This window comes from Chrysemys picta, chromosome 1 (assembly GCF_011386835.1).
Source record: "Chrysemys picta bellii isolate R12L10 chromosome 1, ASM1138683v2, whole genome shotgun sequence".
In the NCBI taxonomy this organism is placed as follows: domain Eukaryota; kingdom Metazoa; phylum Chordata; order Testudines; family Emydidae; genus Chrysemys; species Chrysemys picta.
In genome coordinates this window covers 233,086,061-233,111,971 of record NC_088791.1, presented here as the reverse complement: position 1 = coordinate 233,111,971, position 25,911 = coordinate 233,086,061, and the positions used below count along the sequence as shown (strand labels likewise).

Sequence of the window (25,911 nt, the reverse complement as noted above, 5' to 3'; positions counted from 1 at the left end):
AAAGTTTGCGGATGACACAAAGCTGGGAGGTATTGCCAATACAGAGAAGGACTGGGATATAATACAGGAACATATGGATGACCTTGTAAACTGGAGTAATAGTAACAGGGATAAAATTTAATAGTGAAAAGTGCAAAGTCATGCATTTAGGGATTAACAACAAGAATTAGTGTTATAAGCTGGGGACGCATCAGTTGGAAGTAACAGAGGAGGAGAAGGACCTCGGAGTATTGGTTGATGACAGGATGCCTATGAGTCGCCAATGTTATATGGCAGTGAAAAAAGCTAATGCCCTTAAAGTCTGTGACTCTATGTTTCTATGTTTTGGTCTTGTCCATGTAGATGAGCCAAAAATGCGTTTCAACCCAGGTACAGAATCATACCCTGGACCCCCTGCATCCTGTGCAATAAGTTACAAAGTCTGGAAGGACAGTCTCGTCCCACTGAAAGGATGGAGGTGTAGGTAGGGAACAGGTGAGGCTTCTGATATTCAGGAAGATGTGGGTGTTTGATTGTTATTAGCAAAGGGATAAATTGCCACTTTCCCTCTTCCCTATGGGTAGGTGCAGAGGTAACTACATTTATGGAAGGGGAAGCTATTTTTCACCACAGTAGTTTCGATAAAAACTACCTTCCCCACTGTATCCCTCCCCAATATTTGTCACTACATCCAGCACATACTAATGACTAGTTTGCTTGTTAATTGTTGATGGGAAGCAAGTGTGATGTTTCCACTAAAAAGATAAACAGTAAAATAAGTTAAAGGTAGCCTAAAATTATTTTTTTCAAACTGGACTAATGTCTTTAACAGGCTGGCAGTGTTTTCATGAAGCTAAACACTGCCTCTTGTTAATGGATGTTGATCCTGCTGAGAGAAGGTTAAGTGGAATTTGACAATTTGCTGAAGCAGCTGGCTTATTATCCCACCTAGATATAAGGTAGATGGAAGTGGCTCTCAATTGAGAGAGAATCTAGGGTGTGATCTGTGCAGTCCTGATATAGAAACCTTAGGAGCAGCTTGGGAAGGCTGCTTGTATTGAACTCTGTTATTGTTAATTTATTTGTTAATAAATCTGCACCCCACACAGGGGAGGGGGCAGGCTCTGAATCTACATGGTGTACTTTGAGAGCAGGCTTTTCTTGTACTCCTGAGTCTGCAGGGCTCAAACTGGAAAGAGCAGGGGAGAGGTACACAGCAACACAGCTCTCACAAGCTGTCATTTTGCACTCAAGAATTTAAACTTTCATTTTAAAGTTAAAAAAAAAATTAACCCTCATGGTTGTGAAAGAAATTTTCAAAATGTGAATGTGCCATTGCTTATGTAGGGATGCTTGCCTGAGCCTGAAACAATGGCAGAGAGCTGCAAACAGCATTTGTTCATCTCAGTAAGGTGTTAGATCAGATTCTCAAAGATGTCATTTAGGTATTAAAACTGTTAATTATTTCACTGCTGATTAAAGCATATAAAAAGGAGAGGGGAGATCATATTATGAGGATCTGCACAGTCTGCTGTAAATGAAAATATCACCACTTATTTTCCACCTCCCTCTTCAAATCACGGCATCAAGCCCAAGTACCCTGGATAGTATTCAGCAGAGCATCTGAGCTCCACTGAGACTGAGGCAAGTCCAAAGAGCTGACCAGAGCATGCATGATCATTTTGAAGGTCTACACAACCTATTGTGAGTGGCATCCCATTTTGTCATCTCCAGCATGCACAGTTTAGCTTGCAAGCAGAGCTTGGAAGAACACACACATTTCCCCCCCCACACACACACTCCTCCTTCAAGTCCTAAACTAGATATAGAGAAGGAGACTAAAATCAGAGGTGAAATTATAATGTTTTAAAAGGGATGTCTGATATTGCTATTTGGTTGTGTCTATTTAAAGACCAACTATTGAATCAGTAGCCAAAATAGAGCCTTAGCTGGATTCTCAATACAGTTTAGCTGGTTTAAATCTACATACACAAGCTCCCTTACACTAGCATAACAGGCTCCAGCATGATATGACAGTGAATCTCCAAGTATTTTGAAGTGACAAACCATCTCTCAGTAGTTAAGGTTGTGACTAGCTGTTTACTAAGCACAATTTTGAAACCACCTTCTCACTCTGCCAAAACTACACCATTCTACCTAAAGCCTATTGTATGCATACAGCTGCCTAAGGATATTTTGGGGTGGATAGCAGGACATGACATTCATGGGATATGACTTTTTTTTTTTTTTTTAAATAAAAATCACCTATGTTTCACTTTTTAAAAAGGGCTGCTCCAAGAAACTTCAAAATTCATTACATTCTTTTGTCCTCAGTGAGGCCTGATGCTTTTTAATATTTCAGCTTATACAGTTGTTTAATTCCCCCACCCCCACCCCCAAACCTAAAGTCCCCATATGCAAAATAATCTCTCTATCTGCAGACTCTACCGTTAGAATACCTTCACCAGAACTCAGTAACAAGAGAGGGCTCAGAATGGCATGTGGAGAACAGTATGAGAAGCTGTCAGAAGGAAAGGCATCATTCTGATATAATCCCAAGGTTGGGAGCTAAGCTTATTGCCACAAGAAGTCTCCTAGCCTTCAGGTTCTCTCTACTTCAAATAGTAGGGATTCAACCATATCAAATATCACACATCACTATTTTTAAGGTGTCTCAAAAAACTAAGGAAATTCCCGAACAAAAGATCTTAATTTAAAACAATATTTTAGTCATTTAAAAAGCACACCTGAAACTCTGGAAATTCTGAGTTAAGCTTTAAAAGAAACATAAATCAGAAAGCCAACCATTTAGATCACTATAGTGCAAACAACCTACAGGTCAGGAAGTCCACAAATATTTAAAAGGGGTGCCAATGCAAATATAATCTTCTGGGGAAATACCACATGAGTCCACCTTGATAGCTACAGAATTGCATTAATTGCTGCTGTCAGTGCTCAGAAGGAGGGATTGGAAACTCTCACTCACTGTAGGCCAGATAGAGATTACAATGCAGCCTACAGCCTGTCCTGCTGCCCCTGGAGAAGCCGAAGATGGAGACTGTGACTTACTGAGTTGCCCTCTCTCTCTCTCTACTGTTCTGAGGAAGGAGTAAACTACAACATGTATTGTATGCTCCCCAACATGCCAATATAACTTCATGGCTAGGCATATTCCTGGGGTAGGCGGGGAGAGTCCAGTCTGCCAACATGCACAAGAGGGAACAGAAGGTCTGCAAACCTTGCTTCCCACCACGTGCAGGAAGTGGTGGCATGGTATCAGAATAGCAGCATACTCATCTATTAGTTTGCATAGCCACGCAGGACAGGGCATGAGCTGGCTCTTTATAAGCAAGGCTTTAAACTGACAGAGACCCAGAATGAAGAAATATGCATTGATAATGCACGAGGATGATGTGAACTCTGCCTCAGTAAACTTAAACATTTTGAGTTCCTTGAAAACCACTTGTACATATTACACTTTACATCAAACCAGAAGAGCCTCAACAATTTTGATTTGAAATAAAAATTAAATTTGTAACCCAAACAGAAGAAAAGTTTTATTGTATTAGGTCACCTGCAAATTTTCAACATGAGTTCCAAAAAATTCATCCAAAATACTGTGCTTGAATATGAACTAATAATATATATTAAAAAAAATTCTTTACAATATTACTTTCTATTTTGTGGAGGAGGAAAATGAGCGTTACAGAGTTTAAATGTCATAAAATCAAAATTTTACATGCCCAGAAACATTTCTTTCACCATTCTGCTACAAATTGGACAACATTTTTAAAACGAGCCTGCAAGCATTTATTCGTGTTCTTTTGTTCAAAATAATTTAAAGAAGTCAATCTGCTTTTTAGAGAGTAAAAAGAACAGGAGTACTTGTGGCACCTTAGAGACTAACCAATTTATTAGAGCATAAGCTTTCATGGACTACAGCCCACTTCTTCGGATGCATATAGAGTGGAATAAATATTGAGGAGATATATATACACACATACAGAGAGCATGAACAGGTGGGAGTTGTCTTACCAACTCTGAGAGGCCAATTAAGTAAGAGAAAAAAAACTTTTGAAGTGATAATCAAGATAGCCCAGTACAGACAGTTTGATAAGAAGCGTGAGAGCCTTGTAAGTATTCTCACACTTCTTAGCCCAGTACAGACAGTTTGATATCTTGATTATCACTTCAAAAGTTTTTTTTCTCTTACTTAATTGGCCTCTCAGAGTTGGTAAGACAACTCCCACCTGTTTATGCTCTCTGTATGTGTGTATATATATCTCCTCAATATTTATTCCACTCTATGTGCATCCGAAGAAGTGGGCTGTAGTCCACGAAAGCTTATGCTCTAATAAATTTGTTAGTCGCTAAGGTGCCACAAGTACTCCTGTTCTTCTTTTTGCGGATACAGACTAACACGGATGCTACTCTAAAACCTATTTTTAGAGAGTGTTTCCTGTAGGGTTAGTGTTGTGTATTTGGTTGTCGTGGTAATAGAATCTTGTGTTGCTATGGCAACCGAGTTAGATTATTAGGGGATAGCCCAGCCAGGGCTGGCTGTTGGTTAGTCTTGAGTGTGGAAATAAATGGCTGCTACAAGATTTACAGCTCTCTGTGTCTTCAGTGATTTCTTCCTAAAACTGTTGCCCCCAAGGATATAACAGTTAGTTTTCCTCTCTCTTGACACTGAGGAAAAGTGTCTCAATCTCACCTGAATCAGAGTAACCTCAGACTGAATGCATATACCAAAATTATAATGATGTTACATTCAATTAATTCAAATGTAAATCTGCAAGGTATTTTTTAAAACAGTAATATCAATTCTCACCCAAGTTCTGGGGTAGGATGTAAAATAAGGGAGGTGCTGATGAGACTGGGAGGGAAAAGGTAACAGCCTTTATATAGTTCTTAATCAGAAAGGAGATGCTTACTCCTTATGCATTTGCTAAGTAGATATGCACTTAAGCCAATGTTTAAATGCTCTGCTGAATTTTGGGGCCTAAAAGCCCAACGGCCCAACCCTGCTCTCATTGAAGTCATTGGGAATGTTGCCATTAACTCCCCTGGGAAAAGGCTCGGTTGAGGTAGCAGAGACATTTGAGTTTATAGGAGAGAATAAATTTTAATTTTCTGCCAGCACCACAGTTTCAGACTTCTTCTATTTCATTTGCTCATTGTTTTTTTGTTTATATTTTTTTTTTACTAGCTTGTAAGAAACAAACCAGTTAAAGTATTTTCTATGAAGAATTAAAGGAACTTTGCATCATCCCACATGATGTTCCTTATCAGAGAAAATAGTTAAAAACCATAAGGCTTTGACTGATCACATAGGTCCTTGTAAGACAACAGCTACCAAAAGTTAATTTTTCTTCCAGCAAAAGTGTAGTAGGGAGCTAATATTAAATCCAATGTTCTTCCAGGCAGTGGATTTTAGGATTTCTCTCAATTTTTCCCAATGAAAGAGGTTACTATAGCTCTATTTCAATTTAATTTAAAAGAAGCCAGTTTAATGTGAACAAACATCTTACACGTCAATTTAGATTAAACAGAATATAATTTAATAAAAAAAATAATCTCTCTCATTGATTGTTTCCGAAGTATTTCACAAAACAGTAAAATATTTTTCTGGTTGTTCAGACATTGTAGGCCAAATCCTGCAGCGATTATGTTTTCATATACAATTCTCTCTCTCTCTCTCTCTCTCTCTCTCTCTCTCTCAGTGCCTTGGATGACAGAAGGTTTTATTGAAAGAGGAATATTCTGATGAGTTCTTTTTGTGATTTGAGCCTTTCTTTGTTTCTGAGCAACAGATGTGCATAAATTGAAGCAGCAAGGAAAAAATGCTTTCATGTCATTCACCAGTTTAGCTGATTAAAAACAAAAAAACTAGAGAGCAAGCAGCAGCTGACAGGGCCTTTATGCAGCAGACTTGATACACAGTCAAGCCTTTTAAAAAGATACGTTTACAATCATAGATCAAAACAAAAAAGGACGATTACGCCTGCCTGGTAGCATGGCAACAACCAAAAGAACTGTCACACGATGGAAATAATTAGCATGGTATCAGGCTAGGGAGGGGCTGCACTGTTCAACCTCCCTGGCTGCTGGTTGGAGCAGAATGACCTAGCGCTGGAGGAAACTTGGGTAAGTGATGTAACAAGCAGGTACAGATCTGAGGGGAGAGTGAACCACATGTGGAAAATACTGGGGGAGGGAAGTGGCAGCTCCAGAATGACATGCAAAATCAAGTGCTGAGTGCGTAACCACACTTGATTTTGTTTTTAATGAAAAATGCTTCACCTGGCTGTCAATCAGCTTTCTATATATTGTGGGTAAAACCACATATCCTCTTAAGAGTGTGTGTTACACTACTGAAAACAATGTGGTTAACAACACCAATAAACCCCCATTTGTTTTCAAACTCGTATTGGGTCAGAAAAATCTGCACCAGACTAACCACACATATCTGTTGACATTTTTATTATTAGCAACACATGGAACAGCCATACTGCCTTGGGCTATAAGGGCAAGGCAATGTCAGTTATTTTGGTGAGAGACTAAAGGACCATTTAAGTGACCCAGAAGTGGTGTTAGCAATTCAATACTGCTCTTTTCTCTACAGTCAGTATTGAGCCAATAACCCAGCATGGCATTAGGTGGCCACAGTTCTGCTAGAACTGATGTCACTTAGCTGAGGGGGCAAACTTATGTAACTGACCACTTGTGTGGTCCAAAGAGCCAATCAACACTTGTTGCAACAGTAATGGTGTTAAGCTCTGTCTATCATTCTCCTTGCAGCTCCAACTGCATATAATAATATTCTTCACTTCCTATCCAGAACTGTGGCGAGTTGCTGAACAACTATTTTCCACCCCACAGATGGCTGCATTTCAGTAAAGGATGAGTGAGCGCTATAAAACACTCTGGGATCCTTCAGGATGTAAAGTCCTATAAAAAAATTAAATTTGTCAATGGTAAGGTAGGTAGGTATAGAATAAGAGGTTTGGTTTTACTTAGAATAGTTGTCATTATAAGCGGAGTAAAAAAATTAAAATGTCCATTTAACAATTAAAAATGAATGTATGCACCACAGACTTACACTGCAGAAAATATAAAGGGACAAAGATTAAGATTTATCTTGCATAATCCAAAGGTGTAACCTGTACATTCCTTATATAGCTTTATGTGCCAAAATATAAATCACAGTAATAGTGAAATTCTCAGCTGTTTTGGAATGACGAAACACACTCTGAAGTCAGCAGCTGTCTCCAGAATCAATATGATCAGAAGCCAATTCTCATACAAATAATTCTATATTATTCAGAGAACTCCTAGGAGAAGTCTTAATCCCAGTGAGCCTTGCTACAATAGCTTCCTTACTACCAAGTTCAGAAATTTTCACAGAAAGGCAATCCCAGTCTCACACTAACTCTCCACTGCAACCCCTGGACAAAGCATGACCTCTGTGCCTCAGTTTTCCAGTATATGAAATGGGAATACTAATGCTTTTCTACCAGAAAGTGCTGCTGTGAGGATTACTATTTATCATACTTTGTAGCCAAAGCTGTCCCAAGTACAATTGCACAGCAATTTCTGTACTACATTAGCTACAGCAAAGGTTCCAAACTTATGGGGAGCAGTCCCATAGGGGATACCAGACCACCTCTACAGGATCACATTGTTCTCCCTTGGGAAGTTACTTATCTAGCTTCACCCTTACGTTCTCTGAAAACCACCAGTCTATAGCAACAGGCTGGGAGCAAGGCAAGCAGAAAGAAGAACAGTCCCAAACAGAAGTAGTAGGGAAGAAACAGACCCAGCAGATCGTGAGGACAGTTGTGGGAGACACACAGCAGGAGGAAAGAGAAAGGGAGAGTAAGAGGACCAAGAAGAGAGAAAGGATGAGACTAATGGGAGAAAATAGGGGAAAAAAGAAGAGAGATGCAACATGTGTCAGGATATGACAAAAGCTGGTATTGGGAGTAAGGTGAAAGGGCTCTCAATAAGATATGGAAGCAACTAAACTAGAATGAGGCAATTTATGGCTAAGCCTCTGTGTAGCTGTATCAATTAAACTCTGTTCTGGCTTTTTCTCTCTCCCGTTTTAACACCACATGCATTGTATTGTAGGCGTGCCAAATATTGTAGTGCTTTTGTCATGTGCACCAATGAGGACTCAGAGAAAACTAACATTCATTTTCCCTTGTGATCCATCTCAGAATATGAACTCAGATCTCCAAGAATTAAAAATAGCTAGGGCACCAATTCAAGCCTACTCAGCCCTTTTTTCTAAATCAGAAAAATGAGACTTCACTTGAGCTATGAGCCTTAGATGCACACAACGGAATCAATCTCAGCCATAAGGAACATCAGTGCTACTCTGTAAAATCTTGAAACAAAAAACACCAACACCACCACAAAGGGAGCTGTGTTTCTGAAAGCCAAGCTGTAGTGACAGGGCTTATCCTTCCTCAGTCATGTGCATATGATTTCTTTGGACCCGCTCAGTCTTTTCAGAGTTCAGATCCCAGCATTCCACTCAGATGTTTCTTTTATTCACTGGGGTGGGAGGGGGAATAAATTTGTTTTCTATTTTAAAATAAAAATGCCATATTTAAAAATAAGACTCCTTTACAGGATACCAATTGGTCCCCTTGGTTTTACAATCAATCTGCTGCATTTTTCTCTTCAGCGTGAGCAGTCAGTCAGCATTCATTTCAAACTATAAAATTATGCCATGGCCATGCAGCACTAGGCCAGCAGCAAAGTCATTAAAATTCCCAGAGGCAGCGTCACACATTCTCCAATTGGGGGAGTTAACCTCAACATGCTAGTAGCGCTTGGGGCTCATCAAAACACGTATAACTGGGGGCTGCTAGCACAATTGTTGGCCATGGTTAGGGCAATATCTAACTTCCAACATTTTTTTTAAAATGACTATTGTAGCTTCTAATAATATGTTATAGAGCAGCAGTGTTAGGTTATTACAATGTCCCTTAACCATATATTTTTATGGCTAGTTTATATGGGAGAATATTTTAAAACATGGACTCCACTAAATGAGCAGTACAGCCAGCATTATATTAGCAGCATAGCTAGGCCCTTAGCAGAGAAAGCTAACGGGAAAGTAGTCGTCTTTGGTCTTTTACTTTTATCCAAAAAAAACCAGTATAGACTCAGAGAACATTCCTAATCAGTGGCTCTATTTATGGTAATATCTGATAGCCCAATACAGCTGCATAACATCACTGCAATTTGGCTGCATTTTACATAATGTTTTTAAAAAACTGGGTTCATCATACTTACATTGTTATTATTTAATGCATGCAAAAGTCTAGCTAAAACCCCTTACTACCCTTTTAGACATTGTAACTAAGGCTATGTCTACACTAGTACTTTTGTCTGTAAAATTTCTGTCAGTCAGGGGTGTAAAAAAACCACACTCTTGACCAACATATGTTGTTTCACCAACAGAAGCACCAGTATGGAAAGTTCTATGTCAGCGGGAGACGCTGTCCTGCTGACATAGCTACCACCACTCATTGGGGGTGGTTTAATTATGCCGACAGGAGAGCTTTCTCCCGTCGGCATAGAGCGGCTACACAGGAGACCTTACAGCAGCGCAGCTGCAGCAATATAGGTGTGTCACTATAAGGTCTGTAGAGTAGACACAGCCTTAAATTATAAAGAGATTATAGGAAGAACATAGATCAATTGTAGGTTTACGGCAGGGAACACCACTGTCAATAATGCAAACAACTGCGTGAAGTATCACTGTCAAGACAAAAATGTTTTGAAGAAATATTTTCATGGTGTTATAAGCACAGTGTCTTAGGTTATTAAATATTTAGGACTAGAGCCTGGAAAGACTCTCACGTGCTTAACTTTATGTACTGTGAGTAATCCCACCGACTTCTTTGAAGGACTGGGGCCTCACTCGGTAACATTTATGCAGTTTAACTTTTGCACTTTATTTAACTTGGACACATCTATATTTAGTGACATTCAATTACTGAATGTGTGTACTAGCATCATGCTGCAGCACTGGGTTTGCAAACCACAGGGGGGAAAAAATGTTTTTACTAAAAACTGACAGCATCATTTGAATATTATTTTTATTCACAAGAATATTCAGGGTGGTGATATTGCAATTGGTCCTAGAAAGGTGTTCAGTTCAATCAAATAGGATTTTCCCCCTTGATATTGGAGAGCTTAGTTGGAATGCATTCAATGCAACATTTCCTCATCCTTTCTACAATATTTTTGGTACCCTGCAAGATTGTCTATTCACACAGCGCAGCCAAGAAGATACGAGCACCATCACTGCCAGGAGGCATTGGAGATGGGTTGGCCATGTGCTTTGGATGGAAACTGATTCCATCACCAGAATAGCAATAAGATAGACACCTGAAGGCAAACGAAAACATGGCAAGAGCTGTGGAAACTGAGCTGAAAAACCTGGGGCACAGCTGGGGAACCATTGAAAGACTTGCCAGAAACAGACAGGAGTGGAGGAGCTTGGTCACTGCCCTAAACGCCAGAGACATAATGGGAACATGATGATGATGATGCACGATTGACAGCTTCACTCTCTTTGATTTGACTATGAAAACCTTGGCAGTTTAACTGAAGAGACACCAGCAACTTGAAACCCAGTTAATCACAAAAGACAAGACAAAAGTAGTTTCAAGTCTTACACTAGCTCCCTACAATTGTTCCCTGAACAATCTTTGTTGTTTTAATAAATACATTTTCCTATTTTTTAAGTGTATCTCTCCCTGTTGCTGTGTGGAAGAGCCACACAAATAGGGGAAAGTGACTAATAGGGAAACTTTCAAAAAATGCACAAGTCAAAGTACAAAACGAAGAATTATTTTTGCTAGTCTCTTTCTAATATAGTCCCATAAGTGACATCATCAACAAGAGCAGGTAAAAAAATTCAGAAAAGTGAAATTTTAAGTTGATAGTATCCTTTTAATTGCTAATGTGTTTAGTCTTTTTTTAGTATCATCAATACCGTGTCAGGGACAAGATGATATATCTGAGAACCCCAGGTAAGTAGGTCCCTTCCTAAAGTCACTGTGAAAGGCTTTGGCTCATGAAGACTTCACAAAAGCACAACATCTAGTTTACAGTTTATTAAGACAGGAAGAGAATCTTTTGCTGCTGCTGCTGCAGAAGGCACTTGACTAATTTGAGCTAAGATTTAATGCAGTTCACACATTTTAAGTTTCCATCCCTTACTGAAGCACCCAACAGATGGTATCTGAATAAACACACCCACCCACACACACATATTTAACAGAATCATAAAAGTTAGAGATGGAAAAACACCTATCAGATCAAGCCCTCATCAGAGCAGGAGGATGGCACTCTGACATTGCTGTGTTGCTCTTTGGGGATAAATGCTTGACCAGTCGAGACTCAGTAATTAAATTACCAATTTATTGAACAAACAACTAACCAATCCTAATAAAATAAAAACAAAAAACCCAAGCAATACATCCAAAAAAACCCTTACTAGGATATGCCTGAGACACACATGAGCAGAGAGCCCGGTTCAAGGACTTTCAGGACTTTCTGAGCCCTGGTCGGGCTACTGTAGCACTTCATTACTCCCCTTTCTCCCTATCAGCCATTGCTTCCATAAAGAGAAAATAGTACATTAATATCCGGTGCACCTGTAGTGGTGCTGTTCTACATAACTTACCCTTTGTACAGAGAAACTTCCTTGGACTCTCAGGAATATTTAGGAATAACTATTGCACTTTGAATTCACACCCTACCTTAATCTGAATTAATTTTCAACAGTGGGCAGTTGGTCTAACCTTCAACAGGAAGGTTAGACCAAAGGTCCCGATATAGAAGAAGATGAACAGACACCTGGTAAGCTAGACATATGTATAGCTTGTTTACTGTTTTAAGATCTGTTTTCTCTGAAATTCTTTTGTTCTAAATAAACAACACTTGTTTTAAGAAGGCTGTCCGGTCAATGTATTGCCACTGGTAATAGCTCCAAGAGGGAACAGAACCGCAGGTACTGAACCTAAGGATGACCTGCTGAGCTACATCATGGTTAGTACCAGGGGACTACAGCCCAAGGCAGAATTACATGATTCCACATTGAGAGAGGTGACAGCTTGAGACCTGAAAGGGGGATTGGGGAAGGGGGAGGGGGAAGAACAGTTACCTACCTTTCTGTATCTGCTGTTCTTCGAGATGTGCTGCATCCATCCATTCCACTGTAAGTGTGTGTGTGCGTCTCGTGCAGAGAACTTTTTCCCCCAGTAGTACCCGTCGCCACTTTACAAATGTCTATGATAGGTACTTGCACCAAGAAATTTGCACATATTGCCTGCGCTGTAGTAGAATGCACCAATCCTCCAGCTGCTGAGGTTATATTAGCCAAATGGTAGTATAAAGGAATGCACAGAGAGATCTGTGATGAAATCTGCATGGATACTGATTTGCCTTTACCTCTGTCCACAATTGCAACAAACAACTGAGTTGAAACTCTGAAGGGCTTGATACAGTCCAGACAGAAAGTGAGACCCTTCTGAGATCCAGCGAATGTAGCCTCTCCTCATCCCTATGAGCATGAGGCTTCGGAAAGAAAGTTATCAAATAGATTGCCTGGTCAAGGTGAAAATTTGCAACTACCTTAGAGAGAAATTTGGGTGAAGGCGGAGATAAACCTTATCCCTATGGAAAACTGTATAGGGAGGGTCTGATAGTAGGGCTTTTAACTCTCCCACCCTTCTAGCAAAGGTAATGGCCACTAGAAATGCTCCTTTCATGGGGAGGTGCAGCAAAGAACAAGATGTAAGTGGTTCAAAGGGTGGACCCATCAATTTAGCTAGGACCAAGTTCAGATCCCAGGAAGGGATGAGATTGAGCACGTGAAGATATAACCTGACCTAACCCTTCAGGAATCTGGTCATGATGGGGTTGGGAAAAAGGGATCTACTATCTACCAAAATGTGAAAGGCTGAAACAACTGCCAGATGCACTCTAGTAGAGCTAATGAACAAACTCTGTTTTAGGTAAAGGAGATAGTTCAGTACAAGACTCAGGGGTGCACACGCCGGAGATACGCCTTTCCAATGGGACCAAATGGAGAAGTGCTTCCACTTATCCAAGTAACTACTCCTGAGGGGTTTCTGTTATTCAGAAGCACTTTTTGAATGTTCTTTGAACAAGATCTCTCAAATGGTGTCAACCATGAAGTATTCATGCTGTCAGAAGGGGGGTTCAGAGGTTGGGATGGAGCAGCCGACCATAGTCCTGGGAGATGTTATCTGGATCCAACAGGAGAGACAGTGGGGACTTGATTGACAAGGCTAGTAGGAGTCGAGTACCAATGTTGATGAGGCAATGCTTTTGCGATAAGGATGAGGTGAGCACTGATCTTGTCTGACCTTGAACAAAACCCTGAGTAGCAATGGGACTGGAGTCAAGGTGTACGGAAGGGAATTCTTCCAAGAGAGGAGAAAGGCATCTGTCAGTAAGCCTGGGCGGAGAGCTCCCCAGGAACAAAACAGAAAATGTCATCAATTGGCTTTATTGCAAACAGATCCACTTGGGGAGTCCCCCAGAGCTGGAAGATAGATTTGACCACGTCTGGGCATAACGAACACTCGTGATCGGAGAACAACCTGCTCAGCTGATCTGCTAACATGTTCTGTTTCCCTGGAAGGTAAGCAGCTCTGAGCTGAATCAAGTTGTTTATACAAAAATCCGAGAGGCAAATTGCCTCCTGGCATAGTTGGGTCGACTGCACTCCTCCCTGGCTGTTTATGTAAAACAGTCACAGAGCTGTGTGTTAGAATTAATAAATTCTTTCCTACTATTTGGGGGAGAGAGGTCAAGCAGGTGAAATGCACCACTGTTAGCTCCCTGACATCTGTATGGCTCTTTAGATCTTGAGATGACCTGAGATCTTGAGTCTGCAGAGATCCCAGATGAGCTCCCCAATCCAGCGATGATGCATCTGTGACTAGAGTGAGGGGTGGTAGTGGAGGAACAAAGAGGACCCCCAGGCAAATTTTCAGAGGATTCATCCACCAATCCAGAGATGACAAAACCAACACTGGCACTCACACCGTCCTGTCCAAATAAAGACAACTTAGGACATACACCAAAGCTAGCTATGCCTGCAGCCTTCTGAGCTGCAGCCTGGCATAATGGATTACATAGGTACACACTGCCATGTGACCCAGAAGCCTGAGGCAGCTGCGTGCCATGGTGAGAGGGTATGCTTTCAAACTGCAGTACTATGTCCCATAATGTTTCGAACCTGGATTGAGATAGTAAGGCCTTGGCCTTTGAAGAGTCTAAGACTGCCCTAACAAACTCTACTCTCTGTACTGTTTTTAGGATTGATTTGTCTTGATTTACTAGAAGTTCTACTGCCAAACGGGATCAGATGGTTGATACACTGGCTAACACTTGGGCCTCAGACCAACCTCTGATCAAACAGTCGTCCAGGTACGGGAACACATGGACTCCTAATTTTTGTAGATGCACCGCCACCATGGTCATGCATTTTGTGAACACCCGAGGAGCGGCTGAAAGATTGAATCAAAGCACCACAAACTGGTAATGGCACCCATTCACCACAAATCGGAGAACCTTCCAATGGTTGTGGTGTATCACAACATGGACGTAAGCATCCTTTATGTCGAGGGCAGCATAACAGTCCTGTATTCCAAGGACAGATAGGGTAACCATGAAGAATTTTATTTTCTTCAGGAATTTGTTCAAACCTCTTAGATCTAAAATAGGCCTGAGACTCCATTATGCTTTGGAAATGAGGAAATAATGGAAATAGAAGCCATTCCCTCCGAGGCACAATGGGATTTCCTCTACAGTGGCAAACTGAAGAAGAGACTGGACTTCCTGTTGGAGGACAATCTCACGAGAATGGTCGCCTAAGAGTGATGAGGGAGGAAGGCTGGGAGGGGAGGGTGAGAACTGAACTGGAGAGCATATCCCAGTTTCACGGTGCTTAAGGCCCAGCAGTCTGATGTTACATGGCCCCAAGCACTTAGGAAGTGGCATGAGAGAATGGTAAACAAACACTGGGGAACCCATGGAACTACAGTAACTGTACACTGTCCTCAACAAACCCACCAAAAGGCCAGTTTGGACACAGCGGCTGGACAGGATGAGCCCACTGATGCTGAAGAGGAGGATGGTGGCAGTTGCCTCCCTGCCCTTTTTCCTGGGTGGATCTTGGGATCAGGGAGGTAATCCTTGGTGCCTGTATGGTTGCTAAAGATTAAACTGTTTTCTTTTCATTGCTGGGGTATAGATACCCAGGCTTTTGAGTGTCACCCTGGAATCCTTAAGATTGTGAACCGTCAACTCTCTTGTGTAAAAACTCTCTTGTGGGAACTTCAAAAGGAAGGTTCTGGATAGTCTGTTGGACCTCTAAGGGCAGCCCAGACAACTGCAAACACGAACACCTCTTCATAGCAATACTTGACACCATCATTCAAGCAGCCAAGTCTACGCTATACAAGCTGTCCTGACGACCAGCTTACGCTCTTCAGCCATCACCACAAACGTTTGTTTGCAGTCCTCTGGTAACTTGTCTTTAAATTGTATAATGTCTCCCAGAAGGTAAAGTCATATTGACTCAGGTGTGCCTGTTGGTTTGCAATCCTAAACTGCAGGCTTCCTGAAGAATAAAGCTTGCCACCAAACAGATCTACCCTCTGAGTCTGCCTTTTGGCATGGACGCTTGTTGTCCCTGCCTCTCACATTCATTGGCAGCTGCCACCACCAGAGAAGAGGGGGAGGGGAGTAAAAATATTGATACCCCTTAAAGGGACAAGGTACCTCCTTTTAGCTCATTTCACTGTGCATGGCAAGGAGGACAGTGTCAGCCACAGGGCCTTGACTGGCTCCATGATGGCTTCATGAATTGGTAGAGCTATCCTGGCCAGAGTGGCCAATACCAGGATGTCTACCAACTTGTGAGAACTCTCACACCTCCTCTGCCTTAATGTCAAGTATAGAGGCCACTTTTTTTGAAAGATCTTGATGAGCTTTGTAGTCCTCTGGTGGTGGTGAATCACTTGATTGCTCAACAGCCTTGTCTGGTTACAAGGAGGAGGATGCAGCAGGCACCTGAGGTGGTGGCTGGTTTGTACCTTGCAGCAGAGATGGTGCCTGAGTGGCTTCTGACTTCACAGTACCGGACTCCGTACTGGGTACCTGTGAGTGATTCTCTTGGTGATGATAGCAGTGGTATGCTCTCCAGGACAGCGAGCAAGAGGGGTAAGGAAAGGTCCTAGCCAGACGGCGAACACCCCACAGAGCCCAGAACAGCCACTAGTATGGGCCACTACAATCCATCCTTGCCTGGACCATTGTCTCTTAGACGGAAGCCAGCATTGAGGCTGCTGCATGGTCCATAGTCCCCAAGACTCTGAGGCAGGTATGTTCCCCATCTTGGACAGGATACAACCTCACCTACGAATCTGATGAAGTCCAATGCCTCTGAAAATGGCAGGGCAGAACCAGCTGAGAATGGAGAGAGATAGCCAGATCCCGGAGATGGCAGAACCAGGGACATCATCAGCGGCTTGCCTCTCAATTGCACCAGTTTTTGTGGCCGTCTCTGAGGGTAAAGCTCCTGCAGGCTCTTGATGCAGTGAGATAGACACCATAGGCATCGGTACCAGCTGTATACCTTCCCGTACTGCTGGCAATACCAGTAACGAGAGGCTAAGCAAGCCTCTTGTGGCTGCATAAGCCTCCAGAGTGGTTGGGAGTGGCAGCAACTGAAGATTCCATAAAGGTCTTTCAGGGGATGGCCTCGATGGACTTGGCACCTTCTGGGGAGTGCGTGCTCTAGGGACAGTGTCCCCTTGAACATTTCATAGAGTCTCTGCCTCTACTACGCAGTGGTACCAATATACTTGATCAAGGTACCAAACGCAAAGCAGACCTAAGTCTTCTCTTTGATACCAGCAAATGGGTCTGAGAAGCCACAAACATCTCTGGTGGGGAACTCCACACCAAAGCTGATGTGCTTGGGGTGATTTCCCCATGTGCTGACTCTAGTGGAAGACAAAAGGCTGCCTCCATAAGCAAGAACTTGAGCCTCACCACTCTTTCTTTGAGCAGGGCTTGAATCCTTTACATATGTGACATTTCTCACTACGTGGGATTCTCCTAGACCAGTGGTTCCCAAACTGGGGTTTATGAACCCCTGGGGGTTTGCAAAATGTTACAGGGGGTTCCTGGGGAAAAATTCCCTAATGGTGGACAGAGCTGTCCCTAGGGACCACGGGCAGCATGGGGCCAGCAGCCCCTGGACTTCCAAGAGCGAAGCAGATCAAAGCAAACATCTCTATCACACTGAGGAGATTTAAATTTCAAGACTCCTTATAAGAAATGGAAAGGGAGGTGGATATTTTTTGCTGTTTTTAAAATTAAGTAGACAGCTAGTGTTGTTTTTAAAATTATTATGAAGAACAAGTTTAAGCTTTGTCGTAACGTGCGTTGTTTGCCTGGACTGCTCAAGACCTGAATGCTTGTGTAGGAGGAACTCTCTGAGTTGGCTTCTTAAATACCTTCATGCTGTTTCACATCTGATACTCCTTGATGAAACATAGGAGCCTTGTCTTATAACAGGCTTATTCAAAGTGATACAAGCTACGAAAGTGAGATCTTGGAAGAGTGTTGCCGTTTTTATAATGTAATAAAAATACTGTAATGATAAATATTAATAATAAATAGTGTGTAATAAGCATATCATAAAACAATTTTTATATTTCCAAGATCATTGCTTTTATAATTTATACTCAGGTAAAGGAGAAAATCCCTGGAAATATTCATTTTTAGGAGGGGGTTCTTGAGACTTGACATTTTAGTGAAAGGGGTTCATAGGTTGTTAAAGTTTGGGAATCACCGTCCTAGACATTTTAAGCAGGTTGGGTATGGGTCACTGACAAGCATATGCTTAGCGCAAGCTGGGTAGGACTCAAATCCTGGCAAGCAAGGCATCATTTTGGTACTGATCCCCAGTACAAAAATGGGGAAAGGCGTCCTAAAACAAACAAACAAACAAAAAATCACTAAAACTAGCTAAAATGGCAACAACTAACTAAATGTTTACAGTAACAGGATATATAAACAATAGGGTGACCATACATCCCATTTTGGCCGGGACAGTCCTTTTTTTAATCCCTGTTCTGACCATCCCAACTTTTTTTTTTTTTTTTTTTTTTTTTTAAGAAAAAGTGCTTTTTTAGCACTTTTGTCAAAGTGGTGTGTGGAAGAACGTGCAGGGGGGTGAGCGGCGATGCCAGCCACATGCAAAGAGGGAGGGCTCGGGCAGGGGGCAGGCCGGGCTCGGGCAAGCAGCGATGCCAGCCCTGCGCGGGGAGGGGGACAGGGCTCGGGAGAGCAGAGACGCCAGCCCTGCGGGGGGTGGGGGGGCAGCAGGGCTCAGGCAAGCAGCTCAGGTCAGCCGGGGGTGGGTGGGGTGGAGCCCTCAGGCTAGCTCCACACGGTATCCCATTTTGCCTTTGGGAAATATGGTCACCCTAATATACAAGGATTGAGGGAAGTACTTATCATAAGTCTGAAGTTGCTCTGACAAGCATCACTGGAGGTAAGAAGGAACCGAGGCAGTGGCAACAGTGGGTGCTTGAGCCACCTTGATGGGCATCGCTGAGGGAAAAAGTTCTGTCACCTGTGCACTAGGCGCGCACCCACCTACAGTGGAACAAACATCTTCAAGCACTTGAAGAGAATACTCAGAAATCAGGAGGAGTCAAAGGTGCAGGTAACCAAGTAACTAGGACACTTGTCTCTTTAAGGTTGCTTTATATTATTGGCCTGTCCTCCTTTACAATTTCTTACAACTTAGTAGCATCTGATAATTTTATTAATGTACTGTTAACTCCCTCTTTTAAGTAATTAAAGATGCTAACATTTTTCTATTAGCTTCTTCCTGTAGAGGGAAACCCTTCTCTCCTCCAAACAGAAATTGTATTTATCTGAATTTATAGAAATATATCTATAGATGTCCATCCTATGGCCCGGGCATCTATCCCATAGGTTAAAATGCACACAATAGTATAGAAGGACTGCCCCAACCATGAATATAATCATACCAACCCTCAGTCCAGTCGCTCCTGGACTGCAGAAAAGAGAAAAGCTGGGCTTTATGGGCATGCCCAGAAGATTAACAAATCCATATCTGGCACATAAGTTGGTAAGTGACTTTCCAAAACAGAGGATCGCTCACAGACCATGCCCAGGGCCAGCAGCCCACTCCTATACTGAGGGGTCTCCAGCTTGGGCATCTTTGCTCATCTCAACTGTTTCAGTATGTCCCAGGGAGAGGGGAAATCTCTCCAGCCCCAAACCCTATCATCACATAAGAGAAGAGGCCAGCTGGGATCCCTCATGGTGACAGCAGCGGACAGAAAGAATGAAGCATCTCAAATCCAGGAGCAGTGCGAAAGAAGCAGCTGCTCTTGGGCTGCCTGCAGTTGAGGAATGTGGAAGAGTAAAGAAACCATTCATTTACAGCAGAAAATTAAGACAAGCAACCTCGCCCCAAAGACACTTCCCTGTGATGAAAGGAGGGCAAGTGTCCCTAAAACACAAGCAACAGAGGCAATTTGATAAATGATGGATGGTGATACATGAACTCTATCCTTTTTACGGGTGGTGGGGGCTTCCAAGCAGAAACAACCCTCCTCCAAATATGCTGGACCACCAAGGATTTCCAGAGGAAAGAAATCTATGAAGAATTTAATCTGCTTGATCTTTTTGCAGATATCTTTAAACATTCTCTCTGGGATGGTCTTTTCTTTTGCACACACTGAATTAACTTCACTTCTTACTCAACTCACTAACTGGTCAAGAGTGGGGGGTGGGGAATACTAGTCCATTTTTTACATAAATTAGTCATACTGGTTAGCTGCGTGTAACAGTTTCCAACATCCCACTTTTTCCAGTAAGCTGAGGTTTAAACGGTTCAGACTTCCCTAAAACATTGAGCTAACTGGAGACATGATCTTTTCTGCTATTTACAAATATTTCTGTAAACTCCATTTTTACAGACAGACAGATACATAAAATCAGTGGTAAACAGCATATAGAAAAGCCATAGATATTGAGGAAATCTTTAGATTTGTGTTGGGAAAATACTTTCGTTTAGTAAAACAATGTAAGATATGACCACCAAAAATTAGGCACGACAAAGTATTGCAGTTAAACATGGTAAGAACTAGTGTTTCAGGTTCTGTGCCCTACTCTACAGGAAGTTGTAAAAGCAGTTCTTCAGCCTGAGTGAAGCTAGATGTTTAATCCAGGTTAACACAAAGTTGGAGGATGGCAGAAATCTAATTTATCATCATGCAGAAATTAAGCTGTAGCATGAATATGGAAAAAATGAGTTATTTGGTTCATTTTTTTTAAATGTAGAGGATACCTTTGACTACAGTTAAATGACAGAGGCAATACACAAACAATACCCAAAGTTATCCATTGAATGGGCGTATATACTATACATTTTTATCTTCTGTGGTATATGGAGCAAGGGGTTGAACTGTATTAAGTCCTGGATTCAGAGAGGTGCCTTTTGTTGAAAATTCACCCAGACACTGGCCATTTATAAGCCTCTGAAAATGACAACTTGCACTTGCCCTGTGAAGCTTGTCACCGACTTGCTGCTAAAATCTCTGAACATTCCATCTGCACTGAGCATGTTCCCATGCTCACTGGCCCACTATCTGCACTGAGCACGCTCCCAGGCACCACCATATTTGAACTTTAGATGGGATACGGACACAGGCCTAGCAGCAGCATTCCCACCTCCACCCATTTTGGCATAGAGGCTGTCATGCTGGAATGGAAGCCAGGAAGAGACTACGAGTTCTAGTCAGAGATGGAAATAGAACCCAGTCTCTCTTATGGCAGTCCCAAGTCCAATCAACCACTGTCTTTCTGAAAGAATGTTCCAGTCTGTCACCGCTAGACTCCCCCTCCAGAATGAGGAACAGAACCCATGACTCTTGATTCCCACAACTCCCTAGCTGTTTTGCACATGGCAATATAAGCCAAAGATAATGTGTATGTCACACAGACCTTTAGTGGCTGGTCCAAATAAAAAATGCAGTGGTGAAGGGTTGTGCCATGGATCTCATGGTCCTAGGTTCAAACCCTGATGATGACCCATGCACAGGGTCAGCATGGTTCCACATAAAGAAACTTGGGGTTTTTCAGTTTGCTTTAATAAAACCTAGGAACTTACATACAAATACCTACATTCAAAGGGCATTAAGGTCGCAAAGTCAACCACTCAAAAGTCAGAAAATGCAAGAATCAAGGTTACCAATGCAACCTTTAAAAAAAATCAACTCAAAGAGTGTTATGGTTTAGCCCAACTTAACAAGTACGGTCAGATAATATTTAGATAAAATCCTCATATTTCAATAAGGTCAATAGAAATTTTCAAACAAGCCTTAGACAATTATATGGGGAAATAATGGAAAATCATAATAAAGTCAGCAGATTTGAAAGGTGACAAAATTTGAGTTGGAATGCTGATGTAAGGCGTAAACAACTGTATAAAACATAGCTATTCGATCTGAGCATGACCATTTTTAAACATATGTAATAATATGGCACAGAAAGCATAAAGAAGTTTCAACAAAGTATTATTACAAATTCCAGTTTCAGAAGTACACAAATTAAAAATGGTACATGGATAAACTCTTTCAATATATAGTTCATTACAATTATACATTATGGCAAACAAATATAGTATACAGCAAGGCAGGCAGTAAGGACTAGACCCTCCAGTAGCAACTCCATTTCTTAAATGATTACTGTGAGTATTTCCAAGGCTTCTAGTAAAAATTAGTTTGGCCTTATATTTAAATGCCAAGGCAACCATTTTTTTTTTTTTGGCCCTCTGGGTGGTCTCTTAAGACAGGTTCAGCATGAACTGTTTGTAGTATGCTTCCATGATATAAAATGCAACATATCTAGGGTGACCAGACGTCCCGATTTTATAGGGACAGTCCCGATATTTGGGGCTTTGTCTTATACCAGTGCCTATTACCCCCCAACCCCGTCCCGATTCTTCACACTTGCTGTCTGGTCACCCTAAACATATCTGAATGCTTTTCAGACCCATTAGCAAGTACTGCAGGGCTAAAAACAAAGGCAATGCAAGCTGATGTGTCTTACTAGAACATACCGGCTGTTGACACTTGTTGTACCACTAGAAAGACTTTCCAATAGATTTAAGTCAATTTAAATTTTCAGAAAGTCATCCTGAACAAATAGATTAAATGCTGTCGGGTCACCACAATGTCCGCTGGTGGATGATGTATTTATTTATATTCTCCATTACAACAGAGAGGCAATGTCATTTTAACTGAAGAAGAATCAACTTCCTCAAAGGTCTTGCTCTGAATAATATTTTTATTTAAACACACATTGGCCTTTACCCCCTTCCATCTGAAAATCCATGTAATTCTTCATAGGTTTTATTTTTAATCTAATTTTCTATTATACGCGCTCTCTCTCTCGCTCTATATATATATATATAAAAATCACAAGCAGCACAGTCCTAACAACGCTTCAATGACAAACCAGTGTGTGCACTAGATATGGCAGGGGTGGGCAAACTTTTTGGCCCGAGGGCCACGTCTTGGTATGAAAATTGTATGGCGGGCCATGAATGCTCACCTAATTGGGGCTGGGGTGCAGGAGGGAGTGCGGGCTCTGATGTGGGGCCAGAAATGAGGAGTTCAGGGCGCGGGAGGGGACTCTGGGCTGGAGCAGGGGGTTGGGGTGCAGGGGGGGAAGGCTCTGGCTGGAGGTGCAAGCTCTGGAGTGAGGCTGGGGATGAGGGATTTAGGGTGTAGGAGGGTGCTCCAGGCTGGGACCGAGGGACTCAGAGGGAGGAAGGGGGATCGGGGCTGGGGCAGGGGGTTGGGACACGGGGTGGGTGAGGGCTCTGGCTAGTAGTGCGGGCTCTGGGGTGGGGCCAGAAATGAGGAGTTCAGGGTACGGAAGGGGGTTCCAGGCTGGGGCACGGGGTTGGGGTACAGGAGGGGGTCAGGGGTGCAGGCTCCGGGCAGCGCTTACCTCAAGCAGTTCCTGGAAGCAGCGGCATGTCCCCCCTCTGGCTCCTTTGCGGAGATACGGCCAGATGGCTCTGCATGCTGCCCGTCTGCAGGCACTGCCCCTGCAGCTCCCATTAGCCGCAGTTCCTGATCAATGGGAGCTGCAGGGGTGGCGGTTGGGGTGGGGGTAGCGCGGGCAGCCCCCTGGCTGCCCCAAGTATAGGAGCCGGAGTGGGAACATGCTGCTGCTTCCGGGAGCCTCGGCATGAGTGTGCAGAGTGATCTCAGACACTGCTCCCTGGCTGGAGCGCGGGAGCAGGGCAAGCCCCAGACCCCACTCCCCAGCAGGAGCGTGAGGGCCAGTTTAAACCGGCTGGAGGCCTGAATGTGGCCCCCGGGCCATAGTTTGCCCACCCCTGAGATATGGGGACAAGCGTTAAGAACAAAACATACACGCACACGTGAGAATAGACTAAACTGCTTTAAAGCAATATAACAGAAGTATTTTTATATACATTCAGGCCCTGATCCTGTAATGGCCTGTATGCTACCAATTGCAGGATTGGGGCCTGAAATTGCTTATCATTTCCCCTCAAGTCTACAATACTTACTTCTGTTATTTTTCCTCTATCCTATCTTTACACTACAATTTATAAGCAAGGACTGTGGTTACACAGTACATAAGCACTTGATTGGAGCATTTGGGGCACTACTGCAAGATAATTAATAAATAACAGTATGGTACAATATGGTACATACTAAAGCATTCAATAATTCAGGATAACAAGATTGAGCGATAACCATAACCCTCAATTTGTTGAGGTTAGCAGGGCATGCAGATAAGTCATTGGAAATCCCTGTTTCCTTCACTTCCCCAGTGGTGGGACACAGGGATATACATTTAGTACAAAAGAGCCCGATTCTGACTGAGGCCCTTAGATCAGCATTTTTCAAACTTCGGGTCCCATTGGCAGTGCTGCCCAGCTAAGGCAGGCTAATGCCTACCTTTTTCGACACCGCACTGCGCCCCGGAAGCAGCCAGCAGCAGGTCCGGCTTCTAGGCAGGGGGGCCATGGGGCTCCATGCACTGTCCCCACCTCAAGCACCGGCTCTGCACTGGGGGAAGGGGGCCTGTGGGCGAGAGTCGCGCGCCTCCACCTAGGAGCTGGACCTGCTGCTTCTGGGAAGCCTGGCGGGAAGCCTGCCTCTGCATGCTGCTGACCGGGAACTGCCAGAGGTAAGTCCATGCCCCAACCCCACGCCCCAACTCCCTACCTCAGCCCTGAGCCACCCCAAACCTGGAACCCCTTCCTGAACCCTAAATCCCTCATCCCCGACCCCATCCCAGAGCCTGCACCCCCAGCCCAGACCCCCTCCTGCACCCAACCCCTTGCTCCAGCCCAGAGCCCCCTCCCACACCCTGAACCCCTTTCCCATTCCCAGCTCTGTTGGGTCATGGACATCAACAATTTTCTTCAACTGGGTCCCCAGACAAAAAAGTTTGAAAACCACCGCCTTAGACGCTATCATAATATAACTAAATTGTGCTAGAGGCTTCAATTCTGCATCCCACCCTGCAATGCGCCCCCCAATCCCACTTGCCATCCGACTGGGCAAAGCACCCCCCCCACACACACACACACGCCTCGTTAGGAGTTACTTGTTGAGCCCTCACATTGTGCTGGGCGCTGCACAAGACACAGAATCAAGCGAGTCCAGGCACCGAGGTCCTCGCAGCGCTCTGGGAGTCGCTGGGCGGGGTGGGAAGCAGGCGGAGGCAGCCAGACATGGGCCCAGCCCCAGAACAACCCCTCAGAGGCCAACCAAGCGTGAGCCCGGGGGAAGCTGGGCTCCGCGGGAGGCCGGCGCGGCTGGGTGGGAGAAGAGGAGCAGCCCCCCAGGACCTTGCGCGCCCCAGCGGGCCAAGAGCGGGCTCCGTGCGGGCAGGGCACAGCCCCAGCCCGGGGAAAGGGGCAGGAACAAGGGAAGTTTCTCTCACCCACTTACAGCAGGAGACTCTCGCGGTCGCCACTTCTCTCCCTCCCCAGCTGCTCGGGCGGGGTGTTGCCGGGGGCTCGGCTCCCCGCCTCCGCGGGTTATTGTTCCCGGGGCGGCTTCTCTCCCTGGGCCGCGCTGGGCTTGGAGTTTCCTGCCTGAGTCAGTCACCCAGCAGGGAACCGCGCAAGGAAACACCCTTCCTGCCGCTCCAGCGGCTCCTCCTCCTCCCGCTGCCCCCGGCAGCCTCCCAGCCCTGCCTCCCCGCACCCTGCAGGGCTCCTCCTACCCCGGCTGACACGCAGGAGCCGCGGCTGGCTTCCCCTACTGCGAGGGAATGGCATTGATCTCCCCGCGGACTGGATTCCCGGGCAGCGGGGTCACAGGTCCTCGCTGCTTTGCTATAGCCAAAGTCCCACACGGGGGGAGCAGGAGGCGATAGGAAAAATGGAGATCTTACTCTACCACTAAGTCTCAGAGGGACTTATTAGGAATGCAAAGACAACAAGGAGTCCGGTGGCATCTTAAAGACTAACACATTTATTTGGGCATAAGCTTTCATGGGTAAAAAAAAAACCCACTCCGTGCATCTGAAGAAGTGGGGTTTTTACTCATGAAAGCTTATGCCCAAGTAAATCTGTTAGTCTTTAAAGTGCGACCAGACTCCTCGTTTTTGTGGATACAGGCTAACTGGGCTACCCCTCTGATATTAGAAATGCAGATGATCAGTATCTAAACCATAATAGAGGAATGGAATCTCAGGCCATAGCTAAACTAGTGACCTTACAGTGGTACAGCTCTGCTCGCTGTGAGCTCTCTGGTGTAA

The 25,911-nt window shown here is 43.8% G+C and overlaps 1 protein-coding gene across 16 annotated transcripts in view; it reads right to left on the bottom strand.

Moving 5' to 3' along the window:
• Positions 1-25,483, bottom strand: part of CYFIP1 (cytoplasmic FMR1 interacting protein 1) — a 128,014-nt gene extending 102,531 nt beyond the window's left edge. For 2 of the 16 annotated variants that reach the window (XM_065591175.1, XM_005283292.5), the window contains exon 1: positions 25,098-25,345. Coding sequence is in view for 2 of the 16 variants with exons in the window: in XM_065591158.1 (XP_065447230.1) it covers positions 12,177-12,220 (44 nt within the window). In the remaining 14 variants the exon portion in view is untranslated. The other 14 variants (XM_065591163.1, XM_065591203.1, XM_065591202.1 and 11 more) reach the window with 13 other exon arrangements.
• Between the last annotated feature and the right edge of the window lie 428 nt (positions 25,484-25,911).